The sequence below is a fragment of the Vidua macroura genome, chromosome 8 (genome assembly GCF_024509145.1).
Source record: "Vidua macroura isolate BioBank_ID:100142 chromosome 8, ASM2450914v1, whole genome shotgun sequence".
Classification (NCBI taxonomy): Eukaryota; Metazoa; Chordata; class Aves; order Passeriformes; family Viduidae; genus Vidua; species Vidua macroura.
This window is the reverse complement of record NC_071578.1, coordinates 17,007,451-17,025,823: the sequence shown is the minus strand read 5'-3', so window position 1 is coordinate 17,025,823 and position 18,373 is coordinate 17,007,451. Positions and strand designations below refer to the sequence as shown.

The window sequence follows — 18,373 nt, the reverse complement described above, 5'->3', positions numbered from 1 at the left end:
CAAACATGCTACACAAGTTGTAAAGAATTTGAAAAGAAACACAATCAAATTTCAGGGGTGAATGAGTTAATGAATGCTGTTTTAGCAGCAGATATTTTTGTTGCAACCGGTGCCCTTGCACAAACCATTTTAAGAAGAATATTTTGGTAGAAAGCCATAAAGCTTATTTACATAGATGGAGTTTCACCATCTCCCACTCCAAAGCAGGCTGGATTGGTTATGCTGACCTAATGTTTTCTTTACCGTGGTTTGCGTGAGGCTGGGAACACATGTCAGGTTGTGGTTTAGTTTGTCCTTTCAGTATCCTGACGGGAGTTCTTTGAGATTCTAGTTTAACTTATAACAGCACATGCAGTATCATAAAAACAGAAATCCAAAATTATAACAAAATCAAAATATTGCCTGTACAAGAAGCTTTGTGATGCCCTGACTTAGCAATAATAATGTTCTGCAGGTCATAGACCCAGCATTTTTAGGAATATACCTTGCAAAATATTCCCAGATCCTCAGTTTTCCTTTCCAACAAGTAAAATACAGCAACTTTCATGTTTTCTCCCAGGAGCTAATTTTTTCCCATATTTTCAGAGGCATTCTTAGTCCTCTCTTGGTATGAAAAAGGTGTTTTGGCATTAGGTAAGTTCAGTAGTTTGCATTCTATTTAAGACAGAAACCAACATAATTTTTAAAATGTTAGCTGGAGTTTTACAGTATGATTTCAAGAACTTTTCAGTTTTGCTAGCAAACAATTTCAAATTCAACATTGCATCATTTTCTCCTGTTAAAACAGACCAACACTTACCATGTGGCCTACAACCAAACTGAAATCCTTTAGTATACCTCTTTTACTGATACGACACAGCCTCTGTTTAAAGAAAGATAGGATTTAATGTTAAAGACAACCTCATGAAAGCAGCTGATACAAAATCTGTGTAGAATTATTCCTTTGCAGATTTACTTGCTTTTGCTGGCAGTCTTTTCTTCAAATGAAAAACAAACATTTAATTTTGGCAGATACTGACTACTTTCAAGTTACTTGTCCTTTTATTTCAATTCAAAACTGGCAGACATTTCTTATTAAGGTTGAAAGAATTTCTGTCTGATTCTAAAGAGAAACTCATGCTGATTTTTGTTACCAAATTCTGTATATTTTCATACCCTGACATTCCAGAAACCGATGATCTCATTGTTTTGAAAATAAAGCCGAAGAATTTATCTCATTGCTGATTAAGAAATTAAATGCCCATCATGCAAACCTGGCACCCAGCAACAATCTCTGCCTGGGGAAGCTTTTAAACAAAGGTACCATGCTAAGTGTATTCCACAGCTGTCATTTGTCAGGACTGGAACCCAGGGCAAGGCACAAGCACATCCTGATCTTAAAACGGGAGATTCCCAATTCAGCTGATCCCTGCTCTGGTACGAGGCATCGAGCAGGTCACTGGCCTCTTCCCTGTCGCCACCTGCAAACAATGATTGTCCTGTTTATAAACAGACAGCAGAAGGCTGTCATGACCCACAGCTCCGGCAAGCTCCAACTTACACTCGTCCTCCTGCCGCACCTGAGAGGCGAAGTCCGGGCGCCGCACACAGGTCAGGGCAGGCCTGGCGGGGCCAGGGCGCCGTTCCGCGGCAGCCGAGGTCCTGCTGTCGCCGCGGGGCCGGGCGCTGGCGGCCCCGTGTGGCGGCGGCACCGCAGCCTCCGCGCAGCCTCCGCGCAGCCTCCACGCGGCCGCTCCGGCCGCTCCGGCCCAGCGGGGCGCGGCCGCCGCCCGAGGGCAAACCGGGACGGGCGACCCCGCACCTCCGGGACTACACTCCCCGTCGAGCCCTGCGCCGCGGCAGCGCCGTCCTCCCAGGAGGCCGCGCGGCTCCGTGCGCTGCCATTGGTCGGATTCGAAAAGAAGCCGCGGCCGGAGCGGAGCGCGAGCCCAGCAGCCGCCGGGACCGGGCGGGTGAGCGGGGCCGGGGCCGGGGCCGGGGGCTTCGCCGGCAGGGGGGTCGCGGTGCTTGTGTCGCGGGGGTCGTGGAGCCGTGAAAGCGGCGCGGGTGGTCTCTGTGGCGGCGGCGCGGAGGCCGCTCCCCCAGCTCACCCCGCTGCCATCCCGGTTACGCGGGAGGGGCTGTGGCGTGTGAGCAGTTTTCGGTGGGGCCTGCAGGGCCGGGGTAGCTCCCGCCCAGGGCTGTGCTGCTGCCAAAGCCGCGCTGGTTGTGTCCCGTAAGAACAGGCAAATAGCGCAAAGCCTGGAAGTGAACGGTTGATAACTGCGGAGAAGACAGTTTAATTTAATTTTTTTTTTTTTTTTTTAGGTGTTAGGGCTGTTGCTTTAGCTTTTATGTAAGCTGCCAGCCTTACTGTGTGGTTTGGAGCTCTTTCTACCTTTTGTTGTGCTGCCTGGCAGCACCACGGGCTGTGTGTGAGCTGTGGCCGTGCTTTGCCGTGTAGGCCTCTGGGGATCCCCTTCTTTGAGGGGGTCTACAGCTCTAAGTTCTATTACCACGGTTAGCAGGCTTACAGTAACCCATCCCGGGACACGAGTACCTTTTGGTGCCTGCAGCTGGGAAATGCAGTTGTTCACATGTAAATAACTGCGGTATTTTCAGGGCTGTGTGACTCAACGTGGGGGCAGATAAAACAGTCTGCACCGTGGGCTTGGCACCCTGTACGGGCTTGAACCTCGCTGTTCTGAGCGCTGGGCTGTGCGAACACTCACAGCTCGGCCTTTGCATGCACAGCTAAATGTTTGTCTTGTGCTTCTTAAGGAAAAAGATACAGAATGAGAGCATAATCTTGACAAATCACACTTTAAGCATAGATTTAAAGCAATTAAAATGCCAGTCATCTAATAAATATGTTTCCTGTAAAGGGCTGGTAAGAGTTTTGCAGTGTGCCTTTGTGTAGCTGATGAATAAGACTTCCAGGTCCTGATAGCACAGGTATGTTTCTTTCCAAGGGTAGCTTATTCACTGATTAGTCTTTGTTTAAGCCATGATGATATTTCAGGCCAAGTTTTTGCTGGTTTTCATACAGATGATAGGCCAAAAATAAATTAGATTAGAAGAAACATTAGATTAGAAAGTAAACATTGGTGCTTAGTTTATGTCTAGCTTTATCTCATTTGCAGCCTGGTGGTGTTTGTCTAACTGCTTAAAGTTGTGTCTGGCTTCTACAGCCTGCACAGGAAGACTTAGCTCTTAAGTGTTTTGACACTGAAATGCAGACACCTCTCAGGTTTTATGCTGGGAGAAATTGAAATGAGACTGCATTATAGGCAGGAAACCAACACTCTTCCTGAGCAAAAGAGTTTTGAACCAATCCTACTCTGCCCATTCCTTTAATGAACACTGCAGGTTCTCCATTAGTATTTAGTAAAACAATTGATATGCTTTGCTGTAGCCTAGGCATGGCAATGTATATTATATATGTAAACTATATTACATGTTATATTATCAGAGAGCACAAAATAGTTTTATTTTATCTTGCAGGATGGAACCGATTTTGGATAATGAGAAGTTCTACAGACCATCCTATATTGCTAGCATTGAGCCATCTCCAAGAGCAGGACCAGTAAGTGTGGAAGATATTAAAACAGATCTCTCCTCTGAATTTTCTTTGGTTTCTTCAGGCTCGGACACAAGCCAGGTAAGAAAAATTTACTGTGTGTATGTTTTATTTTTTAAAATATAAGCCTAATCCTTTCATAGGTAGGAATAGCCAGAATTTTACTGAGAAGATGAAAAGCTTCTTTGTTATTTTTTAGTTTGAAAGAGATGCATAGGATTTAGACCAAGTTGTGTGGCAGTGCATTGATGCCTTATTGGGCACATCATTTTTCTGTGAATGAGGCTGATTGCCAGCTTATAGAATGTTTTTGCTGGCCTGAATGCAGTGTTTACATAAATGTGATGCAAGATTAATTTGCCACAGCAAGCTTCTGCAGGGGCTGAAGCACTTATCAAAGCTGATCTAGTGAAGTAGTTTTGATTCCCATGTTATCAGATAAATCTGTTCAAAACAGCCTGATCCAATAAAACTGGTTTCATATGCTAATTATCAAGAAAATAACCAAATTTCTAACTGGGTTTTTTTGGTGTTTTTTTTTTTAAGAGGAGCAGTTTGGAGTCTAAGGGACACATACAAGTATGCCTGCGTATCAGACCATTTACATCGTTGGAAAGAGAAAATGGATCACAGGTGTGACATTTATTTAGTTTAAAAATACTTAAAATATGTTTTGTGGGGTTTTTTTGGTGTTTTTTTTCTGTAAGCTGAGCTCTTTATTGTCTCTTCATGCCTGTATTGCTTGTTTCCTTTTAATAGGACTGTGTTTCACTTGAAGATTCAACAAATATTGTACTGAAGCCCCCCCAACACTATTTGAGTCGACTAAGTGAAAAAACTTCAGGACCAATGTTACAGAAGTTCACTTTTTCACAAGTAAATGAGCTGTCTTTAAATGTTTGTAAATTATTTCTGGTACAGGTTATTTTAACTTACATTCTTGAATACCAAGCAAACTGTATTTTTAAACTTTATAGTCTTTAAGATTATAAACTAACAGAATTTAAAAGATTCTTTAAAAGTCTCTAGTAATTGCTCAAAGTATAACTATTTCTTGATAATACTCAGGTGTTTGGACCTGAAACAACCCAAGAAGAATTCTTTGAAGGTACTATGAAGCAACCAGTGCAAGATTTCCTAGATGGATATAATCGTCTAGTTTTTACATATGGTGTAACAAATGCTGGGAAAACTTACACTTTCCAAGGTAAAAGTAGAAATGAGTTCTTCTTGCAAGCACTTTTTTTGTTTTTTTGTTTTTTTTTTTGTAAAGATTACTTCTAGCAGAAACATAACTTTTTCCTTCCTTTGAGATGTAGTCTCTATCCATTTGCTTCTCTTAACAGTCTTCGAAAGTCTCCTTCCATAACAAATTTAACTACCAACAGACAGTCACAACCTGAGTTAAGCTAAACACATGGTCATATTACTTTGTAAGGCTCTATAATTTCAAGCATGTATGTGTGATCTTTCTGTTTTTCTCAAAGTATCTCGTACCCCAGGAATGAGGGGAAGTTGGAAAAAATGCATATTCTATATAACAGATTTTGAAAACTGTAGGTCACTCTACACCAGACTAGCATTTTCTGGAGTTTTATTATTATTATAAAGGTTATATGCACAAATCAGAAATAATATTAGAGTATTTCAATTATAATAGGCAGAGAATAAACATGAAACACATTTGATTATTTTCATGTATTTCTGTCTTGGCTTGAGTTCCCAAGTTTAACAATATCCTAGGAAGCTTTGTCTCCTGGTGCACAAGCTCCATATCCTTTCTGGTCAGAAGATGTCATTCTTCAGCTATTTTTCAAAGCATTTTAACAAATGAGATGATTTGATTCACAATGAAACAGTATCTCCTATAATGAAATGGCAGATCTGGATGCAATACCAGTTATTTTATACAAGGAAACAGTAGAAGGACAATGAGTTGTGTGTCACTTGAAACTGTTCTTCATTGAAGTGACATTATTTTCTAAGCAGTCCTCTGCCCGTTGGATTGTAATTAAAGACTACTGCCAGTACTTTTAAGTTATCATTTGTCTGGGGCAAGATTGGGATGTTCTTTTCTCTCCTAATAAATAAAGGTAAATCACAAAAACCCAACAATTCCTCAAGTGTACAGTCCCCTATGCTTGACTAGTTTGGGGTGTATTGTATGGGGTTTCAAGAATTCTTGATAGATGCTTTTTAGACTAAAAGCTTTTTCATGGTATTATATTCTTAGAACTTTGATAAAAATTGACAGGGTGGAATGTTACCTACTGGATACCAGGACTTACTCTTCTGTTTTTGCACTTTAACATTACATGAGAACCTGTATTCAGTCAATGTCAAAGGACCTAAGTGAAGGATGAACCAGGTTTTTAGGACTTTTCCTCATTCACCAGTGACTATTCCTTTGTTCACGTTAGGTTGAATTACAAGTGGTGTTGCAATAAACAAAAAATTATTAGCGAGACAATGAGGAGAAACAAATGTCATGCAAGAGTACTGGAGTTTAATGTGGTATTTGGCTACTAGCTAGGGGTCTGAGTGCCAACAAAATTTTATGTAAGTTCTGACTTAGGTGATGCAGCTAGTGCTATTCCGTCTGACTCAAAAGCAGGAGAAGTTATCAGCCTGAGACGGGACAATAGTTCCTCTTTCACACTTCCCTTTTCTCTGGTTTAGAAATCAAATATAAGTAAACCCTTTTTAAACTTGCATTTTTATCCAGAAAGATCAAGCGTGCACTGAGACTTTGATTTGACTCTTTGTCTTTAGGTGCAAAAGTAGTATATTCAGAGAAAAGGGTCTGGGACAGGGAAAAGAGTGAGTCTTTGCAAGGCTTCTAGAAACTGTTTTGGAGGTTCTGTGGAATTAGTACAGGACTGCAACTAAGAGATCATTCATGAGTTTTATTTCAAGATTACTTCCTTGAGAAAGTGAAGGCAGTTTATGAAATACAGTTGAAAAATTGCAAGTCTTTATCAAATGTCTGTTGGTCATGGGTGGTTTTTGTTTTGCTTTCCCTTAAGGTTAAGATTATGCAAAATACTCCAGTAGTTTTTCTTTTATGTTATACTCATTACTGATATAGAGCATGAACTGTTCCTGAAAGCCAAATATTTTCAAAACTTTCTAATGATATTTCTGTTACCTTGAGAATACAAAGAAAACTCCACTGCTTCATGCTGTAAGTTGTCTTCAAACTCTTTGTGTATGCCTTGAGATTTATATATCCTTCTGTCCTCATTTATCTTTATACCTTGCAATAACTGGATTTTTCTTTTGTATGTTCTTTCAGGGACAGAAGATGATGTTGGTATTCTGCCAAGGACTATGGATATGTTGTTTCAAAGTATTCAAGGAAAGCTGTACACAGCAATGGACCTCAAACCCTATAGGTGTAGAGATTATATAAAGCTGACTGAAAACCAAGTGAAAGAAGAAACTGCTATTAAAAATTCATTACTTCGTCTAATAAAAGAGGTAGAGGAGCACTTTTTATATTGATGAGTACATGCATCTTTAGATAGCTCCATGTTGTTCATTTGCAGTGGGAAGAGACTGGCTGTATTTAACCATGGGTGTGTCTATTTGCTGGCAGCCAGCCATTCAGATTAGTGAGCAATAGAGCTGATGACCCCTGTTCCTGGGAATTTTTGTCTTGTGGCTCAATACTTCATGGGCATGTAAACAAAGATTTTTTTTTTGTTGTAGCTTGGACACTTGATAATTTATCCTCTATTACGTTATAGACTATTTGCATTCAGTTCTTATCTGTGGGAATGCTAGTAGCTCTGATCCTTTAAAGAATGTACTGTCTTTCAGGATACTTGGAAGAAATTAATAGTTTTGAGGTTGTTGCCCTTTCAGTTGGGCAAATATCCTTAAACAAAGCAAAAATCTGTTTGAAGCAACAGAGCTATAAAGCTAGTGGACTTAACAGTTTGAATTAAAGATGAGTTTTTACTGGGCTTTTTTCTTACAGTTCACTGTTGAGCAGTCCAGAAATACACTCCAGTTTTAGGAGCTGACTGAAATCCTAAAGCTGTTTAGTCCAATTACAGTTAGGTGAATTTTTACTTTATATAACCATACCTTTTTCTTGGTGTCTTCTAATTTGTAAATGAATGGAATAATGTGAAATAAAACTGAGCATATATGAGATTTTGGAACTAGAAAGGTACTTTTTTTTTTATTACAAAAAGAATTAAACATTTCCCTTGTGGCATGGTAAGTTATGATAGCTAGTGTTGAAAAGCAAAAAGAATGTATGTATCTGTTGCCTTGGTTTTTAGCTATTGGTTGACTGGGCTTCAGTGTGGAAGGTAGGTGGCAGCAGAATTCTGTGACTTCACTTCAGAAGCACAGGAGTAAGTTGAATCTATCTCTGTCAGCCTTCAGAAGGGACTTCATAAAAACCTTTCATGTGTGTTTGAATACACCTTCTAGTTTCTGAAATTGTTTATAAGAACGACACTTAAACCTACAAATTTGCTGGCAAAGTTTGCATCTGCTGCAGCAGAGGTTTGTATGGGTTTTTATATGTGTAAAACCCAATACCTAAAATTTTTATTTGTAAAATTTATTATGAAATATACCCTTGACAGAATACTAAAGAAACCTGAACCAAACCACAACTGTTTTTTTATTTCATGTTAGTTCTGTTAAGCATACTTATTTCAGTAGATGGATTTAATTTCTTTAGGCACTTCAATTTGCAGTTCTATGTCTGAAAAAACCTAACTAACCAAAACCAAGACTGGGAAGGGAGTGTATGTATGAAGCTCCAAAGCTCTAACTATAGTTGTTTGGTTTACTTTTTTTTTAGTAGCAAAATAAAATTGTCTTTCTCTTAGTAAAACATGGGCTTTATTTCAACTCTATTTCAAACATGTATCATGAAGCAGCAAGTTGCTCATTTCAGTTTTTAAGTGAATGAGTGTTCTACATTTACCTCTTATTTCCAAGGGTTAGCCAAGTAAGCTGGAAAAATATGAAATCAAATATTAGCAAAATACCATTAGTAAAATAATTCAGAGTCCCCTGGATTTACAAGTTTAAGACTAATGTTTAAACTGCAACTGGCATCCTGAAATCATCCTCTTGAATCACCCTGTTTTATGTGAGGGGTTCCTACCCCTCTTGTTTTCTGTGGCTAGACTGTTTCCAAGTCAGCAAGCTGAAATGCTATATACTGGTGTGAGGGGAGAGGCAGGGTGAGTGTGAGGTAGGAAGAGCCCTGCCAATAGCAGTGTACAGGTGCACTAGACCTGCTGTGCAACCAGGGTCTTTCCATTGGCATATTGCACCCATGCTGTATTCCCATCTAGTAATACAATAGAGCTGTTAGAAATAACTTGTACTGTCAACAGTGTATTTTAAAGTTTCTTTTCTTTTGCAGGTAGACCACCAGATTGTCCACAGGGACAAAGCACCTATGGATTCTAAGGGTATGTTTTATATAGCAGTTTTGCAGTTAAAGCTGGCAAATAAGCCTTCTTAAGGTTAATAACTGGCTTCTGGTATGTGCTAATAAAATGAGTTTTGTCAATTTTATATGCCTGTGAATTGGATAGTGAGCAAATAATCTGGGCAGAAAACACAAGGATAAAATGGTTAGAAGAATATCTGAACAGGCATTAAATGAGCTGAAGTTCTAGCAAAGAAATGTCGTACCACTGATGCTGTGGGTCCTAGTGGTATCCTGCCAGGCTTTTAGAGTACCTCTATGTAATTATATAAACTTCATGCTAGCATTTAAAAACTACCTAAATACTAGGTTTACTTTAAAAAGTCAAAATGAGGTGTCTTGTCAGTTTAGTTTAAAGATGTTGAAGAGATTTTACTAATTCTAACCAAGCTTTATGTGGTTAATGGAATTTAAAAGTGGAAAAGGAAGCAGTAGCATAGGTGTCTCTTGAAAATACATAAGTTAAGCATGAGTTCCAGATATTTAAGAAATGGGGTGGGAACTTAAATGGATTTTTTTAAATGGATTTTAGATTTTGAGTGTTTTTTAGAAGGTTTGTTATATCAATTTTTACTTATTAATTTTTTAATGAAACTCACTTGGGTTATATTGGTTTGGAATATTTTGTACTTGGCAGATTTGGAAGATATCTCAGAAGACTTGGAACAATCTATCACAACTGCAAGAAATTATATCAAGTTTTCTGTCTGGGTTTCATTTTTTGAGATATACAATGAATGTTTTTATGATCTACTGATTCCTGTATCAAATGACAAGAAAAGAAAAACACTACGCCTTGCTCAAGACATCAAGGGATGTTCTTTTGTAAAAGGTGAATAGAATACCTTGCAAATTGCCAAATGTAATTTGAAAAGTTGGTCTACATGTAATGATGCTTAGATTAGAAAACTCAATAACAAAATTATTACAATCTACATACATAGAAGTATCCCTGCTTTTAATACTGTTTTATCTTGACTGGAACTGTTAAAAGCCTCTGCACTCTACTGCCTTGATATTTCTTTGAAATGGGAGAAATATTGCAAACAAATGACAATTTTTTTAGGGGTTTTCTTTTTTCCACTTTCTTAAAAAAAGAGGTCAGTAGTTCTTAACTGTATTTATAATTAGCTCAACAGTTTTCTAGGTTTTTGTTTCTGGGATTTTTTTCAGTATTCTCTGTAGAGAAGCAGACTTTAGACATATGGTCATAATATTGCAGGCAAAATTCTTCTGATTTTTTTCAGTTAAGTTGATGGTGCTGAAAGATTTGCATATGACTTCCCCTTCCTCCTTTTCCCCTCCTCAACTGTGGTATAAATTGAAGAAGCTGTTCTTTATTTTAGGATTTAGAAGGTATAGTTCTGCCTTGCTGAATATGACTATAGGGATTTCTACTCATATTAGACCTTACTTTTTTGACTTGTCTGTGCGCAGGCTAAGGTTGCTCACTTAATTTGAATGGAACATATTTAATGTGCTAATAATGATGAAATGATGTGATGTACTTGCCCTTCCTTTCCTATGAGAGGAGGCATTTTGAACTGATTTGTCATCACATAACTTCTGTCTGAAGCAGATGCAGTAAAATGTTTCTATGCCTCAAGTAAATGTAGTGTCCTTGCTGTGTATACATTATCCCCATAATACTTATTTTGGTAATGTTATCTAAAAAAATATCATATTTGTTCTTCCTGAAGATCTGCAGTGGGTTCAGATTTCTGACTCTAAAGAAGCTTTTAGACTTCTAAAACTGGGGTTGAAACACCAGAGTATTGCAAGCACGAAGCTAAATAATTGCTCCAGCAGAAGGTAAGAAACATTTTGAGTAGCACTGGGCGTAGGATGATGGGTGGGAGGAAGGAGAAACTAAAGCATGGCTTATGGCTTCTAGGAAGGGAAGAGGCTTTAACAAGGTCTAGATCTCCAGGTTCAGGTTTGGTGTGGCAGCAGTGTGTGGCACAATGGCTTAAGCCAAAAGGATTCAATTCTTGAGTAGGGTGGACATGTACTAAAGCTCACAGTATTTTATCAAATACTATACAAAAGCATTTACCTAAATATCTGAGGAAAAATCAAAATACATGCTACATAAACATCTCTTTAAACGTTTGTGTCTGATTGTGTATGCTTAGATGTATTGACAGATTAAACAACATTTTGAACAGAAGTTGTGGAGGCTAAAAATACTTTGAAAGTATTGATCTACTTTATCACTTCTCTACTGATTTTAATTTCTCCTTTTAGTCACAGCATATTCACAGTTAAACTACTGAAAATTGAAGATTCAGGAATACCAAGGGTGACCCGAGTCAATGAGTAAGTTCAGAACAGTCTGTCTCTCGTGATGCAGTTCTCAGCTTCCATGTTGATGTGCTGGTACTGCACCCAGTGCTCACTGGCAGAGCCTCCTGCATGTATGGTGGCTCCCCACTGCCACCCTCATACAGTACTTGGCCCTCTCCCTCAAGCCATCCCGTGTCAGTGCTGTTGTGTCTTGTCACCTCTGCTCAGCACAAGGTTCTGCCAGACTTCTGTACTCCTCCACAAGGTTCTCCTGCTTCTTTACTCCTGAACTCATGCAAGTCCCCAGAAGGAAGAAGATGAAGAGGTGGTGGGTGGGGTGGAATAGGAAGCATGTTGGGCAAATATTGAGCAGAAAATGGCAGGAAATTTTATTAGGGAAGCAGACTTGAGAAGGATGAGGAAAAGTGATCATTTTTAAAAGCAGATGATTAGTGCATCTTTAAGGTAAATTCACCGATTTCTCCTTGTCTGCTTTCAGATTGTCTTTGTGTGATCTGGCTGGTTCTGAAAGATATACCAAGACCCGCAATGAGGGTGACAGATTGAAAGAGAGTGGAAATATAAATACCTCTCTCCTGACTCTAGGCAAGTGTATTAATGCACTCAAGAACTGTCAGCAGTCAAAGTAAGTCCTTCCTAGAATTGCCAATTGGTTGTGGTTTTTAGGTATTACCTACAATGTTTAAAAGTTATAGTTTAAAATATACAATAGTAACTCTTAAATTTTTGGTAGAAAAGAATGTATAGATTTCTGATGTCTATACTGGAGTCTTGTTGATGAACAAAAGTTATCTTTAAACTTGCCTTGTTTTGCTTTTCAAAACACTTAAACACTTAAATTATAACATCCTTTAAATGTGCTATCATAGATGTTGGTGATTTTACTTCCTTGTTCTGAGCTTGGCTTATCAAACAAACTTTGGAGTAAATATAAATTTAAAGTTGATATTTAAAACACCTTTGTCACTAGTGCCATAGTAAGAGTGAAACTTTCAAGTCTTCAGGCTAGATAGTTATTACACTGACTGGAATTTACTCAATTTCTGATCATCTGCTCTTTTGTCTTTTAAAGGTTGCAGCAGCACATACCCTTTCGGGAAAGTAAATTAACTCATTTCCTTCAAGGATTTTTCAGTGGAAGGGGGAAGGTGTACATGATAGTAAACATCAGCAAATGTGCATCAGCATATGAGGAAACACTCAATGTGCTAAAGTTCTCAGCCATTGCACAAAAAGTAAGTGTGTTGTAGTTTATCTTGTTGATCAGTAACTTTGATTTGCTTTAAAGAACCTAAAAGGTTCTCTCCCTTTTAGGAATATGAATTTAGTTATTAGATTTTTGTCTTGTATTGAAGTAATTTTTAATTACACTGGATCGAGCTTTATCTCCTACAGCTTTTAAAAAGACTTTATTGGGACTTTTTTTCCTTTGGAGTGTGGGGGTGGAAGCATCTACTGAAAATCTGAAACTCCTATGAAACATCCAACCTAATAAGAAACTTACTATATTTGGTAGAATTTTCCTGTGATCTGGGTAAATTTCTTCTGCAGATACAACATGCTCTCACTTCTAGCTGTCCCATATGCTACACTATCTTAGCTTGGAATATTGCTCATCTGAATTACTGATAAAATAGATTGAGCACCAAAGAGTGTGAAAGGTCATCTTTATGTTCAGAGGCTTCAGTGGGAAGGTGGAAGCAGAGTCAGTAGGAGTAAGTGCAGTGATGTAACTTTGGCAAAGTTGGAAGATGTAAGTGTGCAGGATCAATGATGTAGTTTTAATGGAAGCCATGGAAAAGTTTTGTTGACAGTTAATCCATGCCTTTGGAATTTGGGCGGGTTAAGTACAATACCAGAAGGAGCAGACTGTAGTTGTTATAGAGCTGTGAAAGAAATAGATTTTGTGGGATGGTGTTTGTGTAATGCAGCTGGAAACTCAAAGTACAGAAAATGGACAATCTGTTGCTGCCTCTTGTAATTTATGCAGTTAGTGAAACTTGGTGTTCCTGGGATCCAAAGAAGGGTTAGGCTGTAATGTGACAACTTTGTACTCTAGCTGGAAACTGGTCTAAGTAGTGACCCTGAACAGAGGATAGGTAAGCAGAGAGAGTGCTCTGCTCAGGAGACCTATAGGAGAGTGCAATAGGTCTTCAAGGTGCCAATGGAGCTTTAAAAAATATCAATAACTTTTTGTTCTTGATTTTTTTGGGTAGGTTTTAGTTATGGACACATCGATTCTTCCCCAAGATCAGTCATTTGGCCAGAAATTGACAGGAGAATCCTCACTGCTTAATGTCACTAGAATGCCAATCCCAAGGAAAAGAGCTACTATCCTATGGGACAGAACCTTGGAAGATGTGTTTGAAGATGATGATGATGAGATGGAGGAACAGCCCAGTATGTCAAGAGAAGAAGCAGTGCAGGAAAATGAAGGAAATGAAGTTGTTATTGCAAAAGAAAAATACATGGTATATGCCAGGGCTACTTTAAGAATAATTATAGCATGGAGCCTTGAAGCAATGTATTCTTCTGGCTTCTTCCAGCTCACTTTTTTTTTCCCTTTCCCCCTCATTGCCTTATTCTGCCTAAATCCAGTGTTTGGAACTACAAGTGGGATTACTTATACCTTGGTGCTTCTTGTGGGAAAACTATGAAATGTGTTAAAGTGCAAGCTGAGCAGTAAGACTTGCAGATTTGGCTTTCTCTTCTTTTGGTATCCTGTGGTCAATACACAGAAGGTATTACCTATTTTTGAGCAGCACAAGGTTGTTCCTTTGTTATTTTATGCACAAGAAAACTCTGGACACTGTTCTTTAAGAAACAGCAATTTTAGTCACTTCTAGGGAAGACAAGGAGCAAGGTAACAGAGGACTAGAGACCATTTTGTGGAGATTTCATTAATACCCAAAAAGGGACATCTGGAAAAAAAGGCCAAATGCTGTGGATCTTAAGTCCATCTTTAAAGATAACTTTAAGAATTTTTGTTATAAACTTGGTGTTATTTGGAAATCCCCATTTTGTGCTAACCTAAATTGCTGTGTTAATACCAAACAGGTAGTGCAATCTACTCACAAATCCTTCTGAATAAGCTAATAAAAGAACTGGAAAAAAATTTTCCAGCTGCAAAGTAACGTGTTATAGTGTTTGAGGAACGGGAAATATCTCACTTGTGGTAAAGTATTTCTTTATGAAAAGCATAATGCTACTTGTAATTCTAGATGCTGGTGAATCTGGTAGAAGAGCTGAGGAACAGACTTATTACTGAAAAGAAAAACAAGTTACTGCTGGAAATAAAAATTCGTGAAGAAGTGGTTCAAGAATTTACGGATTATTTTGCTCAACGGGAAATAAATTTCAAGTAAGCTGGCTTGAAGTGGTTTTAAAGTTACTTGTTAAGAAAGTGAAAGTAAATTTACTTTTCTTAAATCTCTCTTTGTTGTAAGAGACCACAATCTTCTGCTAGATCTGATCTTCTACTGCATCAGTTAATGTGTTGGTTTCGTTTGGCTTATTTGCTGAGGAAAAATGCTCTTTAGAAAAGGCTTTGATTTTTCTGTGGGATGGGTAGGAATGTGTGTGTATAATTTTTAAGTAGTGTTTTTATCCTGTAGAACTCTTTCTAAGGGAAGAACTGCTTTGGTAAGTTGTGGAAAGAGTGACATTTGCAAATTCTTTGGTTCCTTTTTGTTTTAGTGATACTCCAAACATACTGTCTCAAACAGCTTAGAAAAATGCTTTTTGTTTAGTGCTATCCATAATCTGTGTATTTGTATCCCTCTTATTCTTCTGGTGTGTGTGAAAAATACTTCTGGTTTAGGGTAGCAGCACTGTTTTGTGTATTGTTTTATTGTGCCAAAATAAAGATGAAATCATCTTTGTTAATAGGCAACTGTGCTAATAATGTTTTAGCCTCTGTCATGGCTAGCTTTTAGCTGACTTGGGTTTTTTTTGTACTCTAGAAAGTGCCTTTCTCATGAACGAGAACAGCTTGAAGAAAATGCTGAAAAACGCCTGGAAATCTTCAAGGAACTTGTAAATAGTTGTACAAAAAATGCTGATGAAAAAAGTAAATTACAAGATCAGCCTTGCAGTGAGCAAGCTGGACCTCTGGTATTTTTATCTGTTTGCCCCAAATGTCCCTTTTACTGCTACCTGTTATGGTCATGGTATTTCTCAAGAAATACCAGGGATGGTTTCAAGGAATTGCACACAATGTGACTGTGTCCTCAGCAAGATATGTTTATCTTATTTAATAGATGAGGTTGCTGAGCCTTGGGATTCAGGAATTTTTGGGGTTTTCTGCATTTCTCCAGCACAAAAGTGACAATTATTCTGTACAAAGAAATTGGGGGAAAATCTGCAATTTTTAATGCTATAGAATCCATTGCATTTAGTGCCTTATTTAAAATCTTTGAGGCTGACTTTAGGCCCCACATATGGACTGTGCTGGGGTAGTCACAGAGACTTCTCTCTTAGAGCAATAGTAGCAACAACTGAGGCAATGAGAATTATTCATCCACTTAAGCCATATCTAGACTCTTAACTTGAGTCTTTCTCTTTAAAGTTTGGAACTCTTTTTTTTTTTTTTTTTTTTTTTTAAAGAGGCAATATGTAAAGTCAGTCTTTGGGTATAACTTACTGTAAGTTACCACAGACTAATTTGACCTCACAAGCTTCTCCTGTCATATGAAAATTTTAGATGTATTCCTTCTAAAACAGTTTGCTTGCTCTGTTTATTCAATATTCTCAATGGTTTAAAATATGCTAACTTTTATAATAAACTTGGAGGGGATGTTTTTGTGGAGATACAAGGGGAAATGTAATGGTGGGTAATTAAATGTTATAAAAACAAAGTAGCTCTAGCTTGATACTGGAAACTGGTGTGTGAAAATAGAAACGGGCAATCAGTGCATATGAGCCCACAAGATGGTTTTGAAGTCAGAATTATAACTGTACTTATATATTAGAATTCCTAACAATCTTCCATATTTTCTGTATAAATAATGGCTTTTTTGTAATTATTTGCCATTTCTAAATGTATCTAAATTCTTTCAGAATGAAGGAAACAGCACAGACACAGATGACTACCTTGATTTTGGGGGTGTTATTGCTTCTCTGCAAAATGATATCACTGATATCAAAAATCAGGCAGAAGCAGCACACCAGTACATTGTGTCCTTAGAGGACCCACAGGAAACAATAGGTTGTCTTGAAAAACAGCTGGCAAAAATAACTGCTGAACTAGTTGAGACCAAGGAAGAGCTGGAGAAGAAAACCAAAGGTAATCTGGTTGTAAGTGTGATGTGAATCACCCAAATTAAGAAATTGAGAAGAAATGAAATACTATAAAATAGGAATATTAATCTCATTGAATGGGACTGTGTAACCAAATCATATGTAAAATGGTGGTAATCCATTGTTTTGTGTATGTTCGGGTTTAAACAATTCTATAGGCCTTGCTTATTTCATTTTTAAGAAGAAACTTAAAATTGTCAATTGCAGACTTATGAATGGCGGGGGTAAAACATTAAAGTTATTGATTTCCTTATTGTATTGTAATCCCTGTACTACTTTGTTTCACTGATGTAGTGTAGTCAGGCATCATGTGGAACTTTGGAGGAAAAACTAGCAGCACCTCATAATGATCTCAGCAAAGATCTTGTGATGTGATCTCTATTTTGAATGGGTTGCAAGTCTCAATTGTCCAGTTCAGAAAATGTGAACAACTTTTGAAATGCCCTAGTAGAAGTCAACTTGAAAAATAAATGTATTCAAAAATGACTGAAGTACTAGAAGACTCAAAGACATGGATTACTGAGTAAACTGTGATGGCTGATTATGTTATGTAGGCTTTTTTTCCTGTTACAGACTTTGAAACACAGAAGATTAAATTGGATGAGTCTGCTGAGCAACTTAAAGAAGCAACTGAGGTAACTTTCTCAAAAAAAACTTGTGCAAAATTGTTTGCTTTAATACAAAATTCAAATAACTTGAAATGCTATTAGACTATGCTTCTAACCTTTTTTTATAGCAAGCGTAGTTTAATTGATCTTGCTTCTGAAAAGCATGATAGAGTTCAATTTAACACTGAACTTTTTTTTTTCTTTTTCAAGAAAATGAATATACAAAATGAAAGGATTCAAGAACTGATTGACATTGTGAAGCAAAAAGATGAAATGATTATGAAACTACAAGGTCAGATAACCCGTTCAGAAGAAACCATAAAAGACTATGTAAGTCTTGGACATCTTCATTTTCTTGATACAAAAAAAATCTTAATGTGTTTATAATGGACTTGGTAAAATTGACATTTTCTTTAAATAACTGCTATTTACTTCAAATGATAGCAGGTTAATTGGCATTGAAGCCACAGCACAATGTTAGCAGGCTGAGTGTAAATAATGAGACTTTCAGAAGTACTCATCTGAATTTATTATTAGAGGACTCCAGATGAGACTCTGATGAGCCATTTAAAAAAAATAAAAATACCTCAAACTGTGAGGCTTAAAACAATGAGAATAGAGGAAGTGCATCACTGTCTGAATAAAAGAGGAAGAAAATTAGGTTTTGATACAACAAAAGTTCAATCTTAGTTTAAGCTGAAATTTAAGAATGTAAAAAAATACAGTAATTGTGTAAATTAGGAAAAAAACAATGTGTGTTCCACCCACCACCAACATGCTGGCACACTTTCAAGGGAAGATTGTTAATGTGGATGTATTGAGCAGAGTTTGAATTAAGAAGGTATGACATGGGTATCTCCATTTTTGATGTGATTAACAATACTTGAAGTTGTGTAGTCTAATGATATCTCCTGAGTGCTGGAAGCTAGCTTGACTAGATATATACAGGCAAAAAAAAAAAAAAAAAAATCAAAACACACAGTGAGAGGTTTTTTGGGATTTTTTTTTTTGAACCTGATCTCCAGTAACCTGAAGTAGTTTAGAGACCATTTTAATTGAAACTTAGTTGGCATTCTAATCCATTTCTTACACTGTGAACGCAAAGCTTTGGCCATACTTTGTGTTCTCTCTGCC

The 18,373-nt window shown here is 37.6% G+C and overlaps 2 protein-coding genes across 2 annotated transcripts in view; one reads left to right on the top strand and one right to left on the bottom strand.

Moving 5' to 3' along the window:
• PANK1 (pantothenate kinase 1) overlaps positions 1–1,478 on the bottom strand; it is a 43,544-nt gene extending 42,066 nt beyond the window's left edge. The window contains exon 1 of the mRNA XM_053983584.1: positions 485–1,478. Within this exon, the coding sequence (XP_053839559.1) occupies positions 485–547 (63 nt within the window). The 5' untranslated portion in view covers positions 548–1,478. The remainder of the gene's footprint in view (positions 1–484) is intronic.
• A 1,418-nt stretch (positions 1,479–2,896) lies between these two features.
• The window catches only part of KIF20B (kinesin family member 20B), a 30,792-nt gene continuing 15,315 nt past the window's right edge, over positions 2,897–18,373 (top strand). Inside the window, 18 exon segments of the mRNA XM_053984005.1 lie at positions 2,897–2,934; positions 3,484–3,640; positions 4,106–4,192; positions 4,319–4,435; positions 4,628–4,766; positions 6,855–7,039; positions 8,958–9,006; positions 9,664–9,858; positions 10,727–10,838; positions 11,274–11,345; positions 11,812–11,958; positions 12,406–12,568; positions 13,550–13,804; positions 14,555–14,694; positions 15,296–15,446; positions 16,392–16,617; positions 17,205–17,266; positions 17,450–17,569. Coding sequence (XP_053839980.1) covers positions 3,485–3,640; positions 4,106–4,192; positions 4,319–4,435; positions 4,628–4,766; positions 6,855–7,039; positions 8,958–9,006; positions 9,664–9,858; positions 10,727–10,838; positions 11,274–11,345; positions 11,812–11,958; positions 12,406–12,568; positions 13,550–13,804; positions 14,555–14,694; positions 15,296–15,446; positions 16,392–16,617; positions 17,205–17,266; positions 17,450–17,569 — 2,376 coding nt within the window. The 5' untranslated portion in view covers positions 2,897–2,934; position 3,484.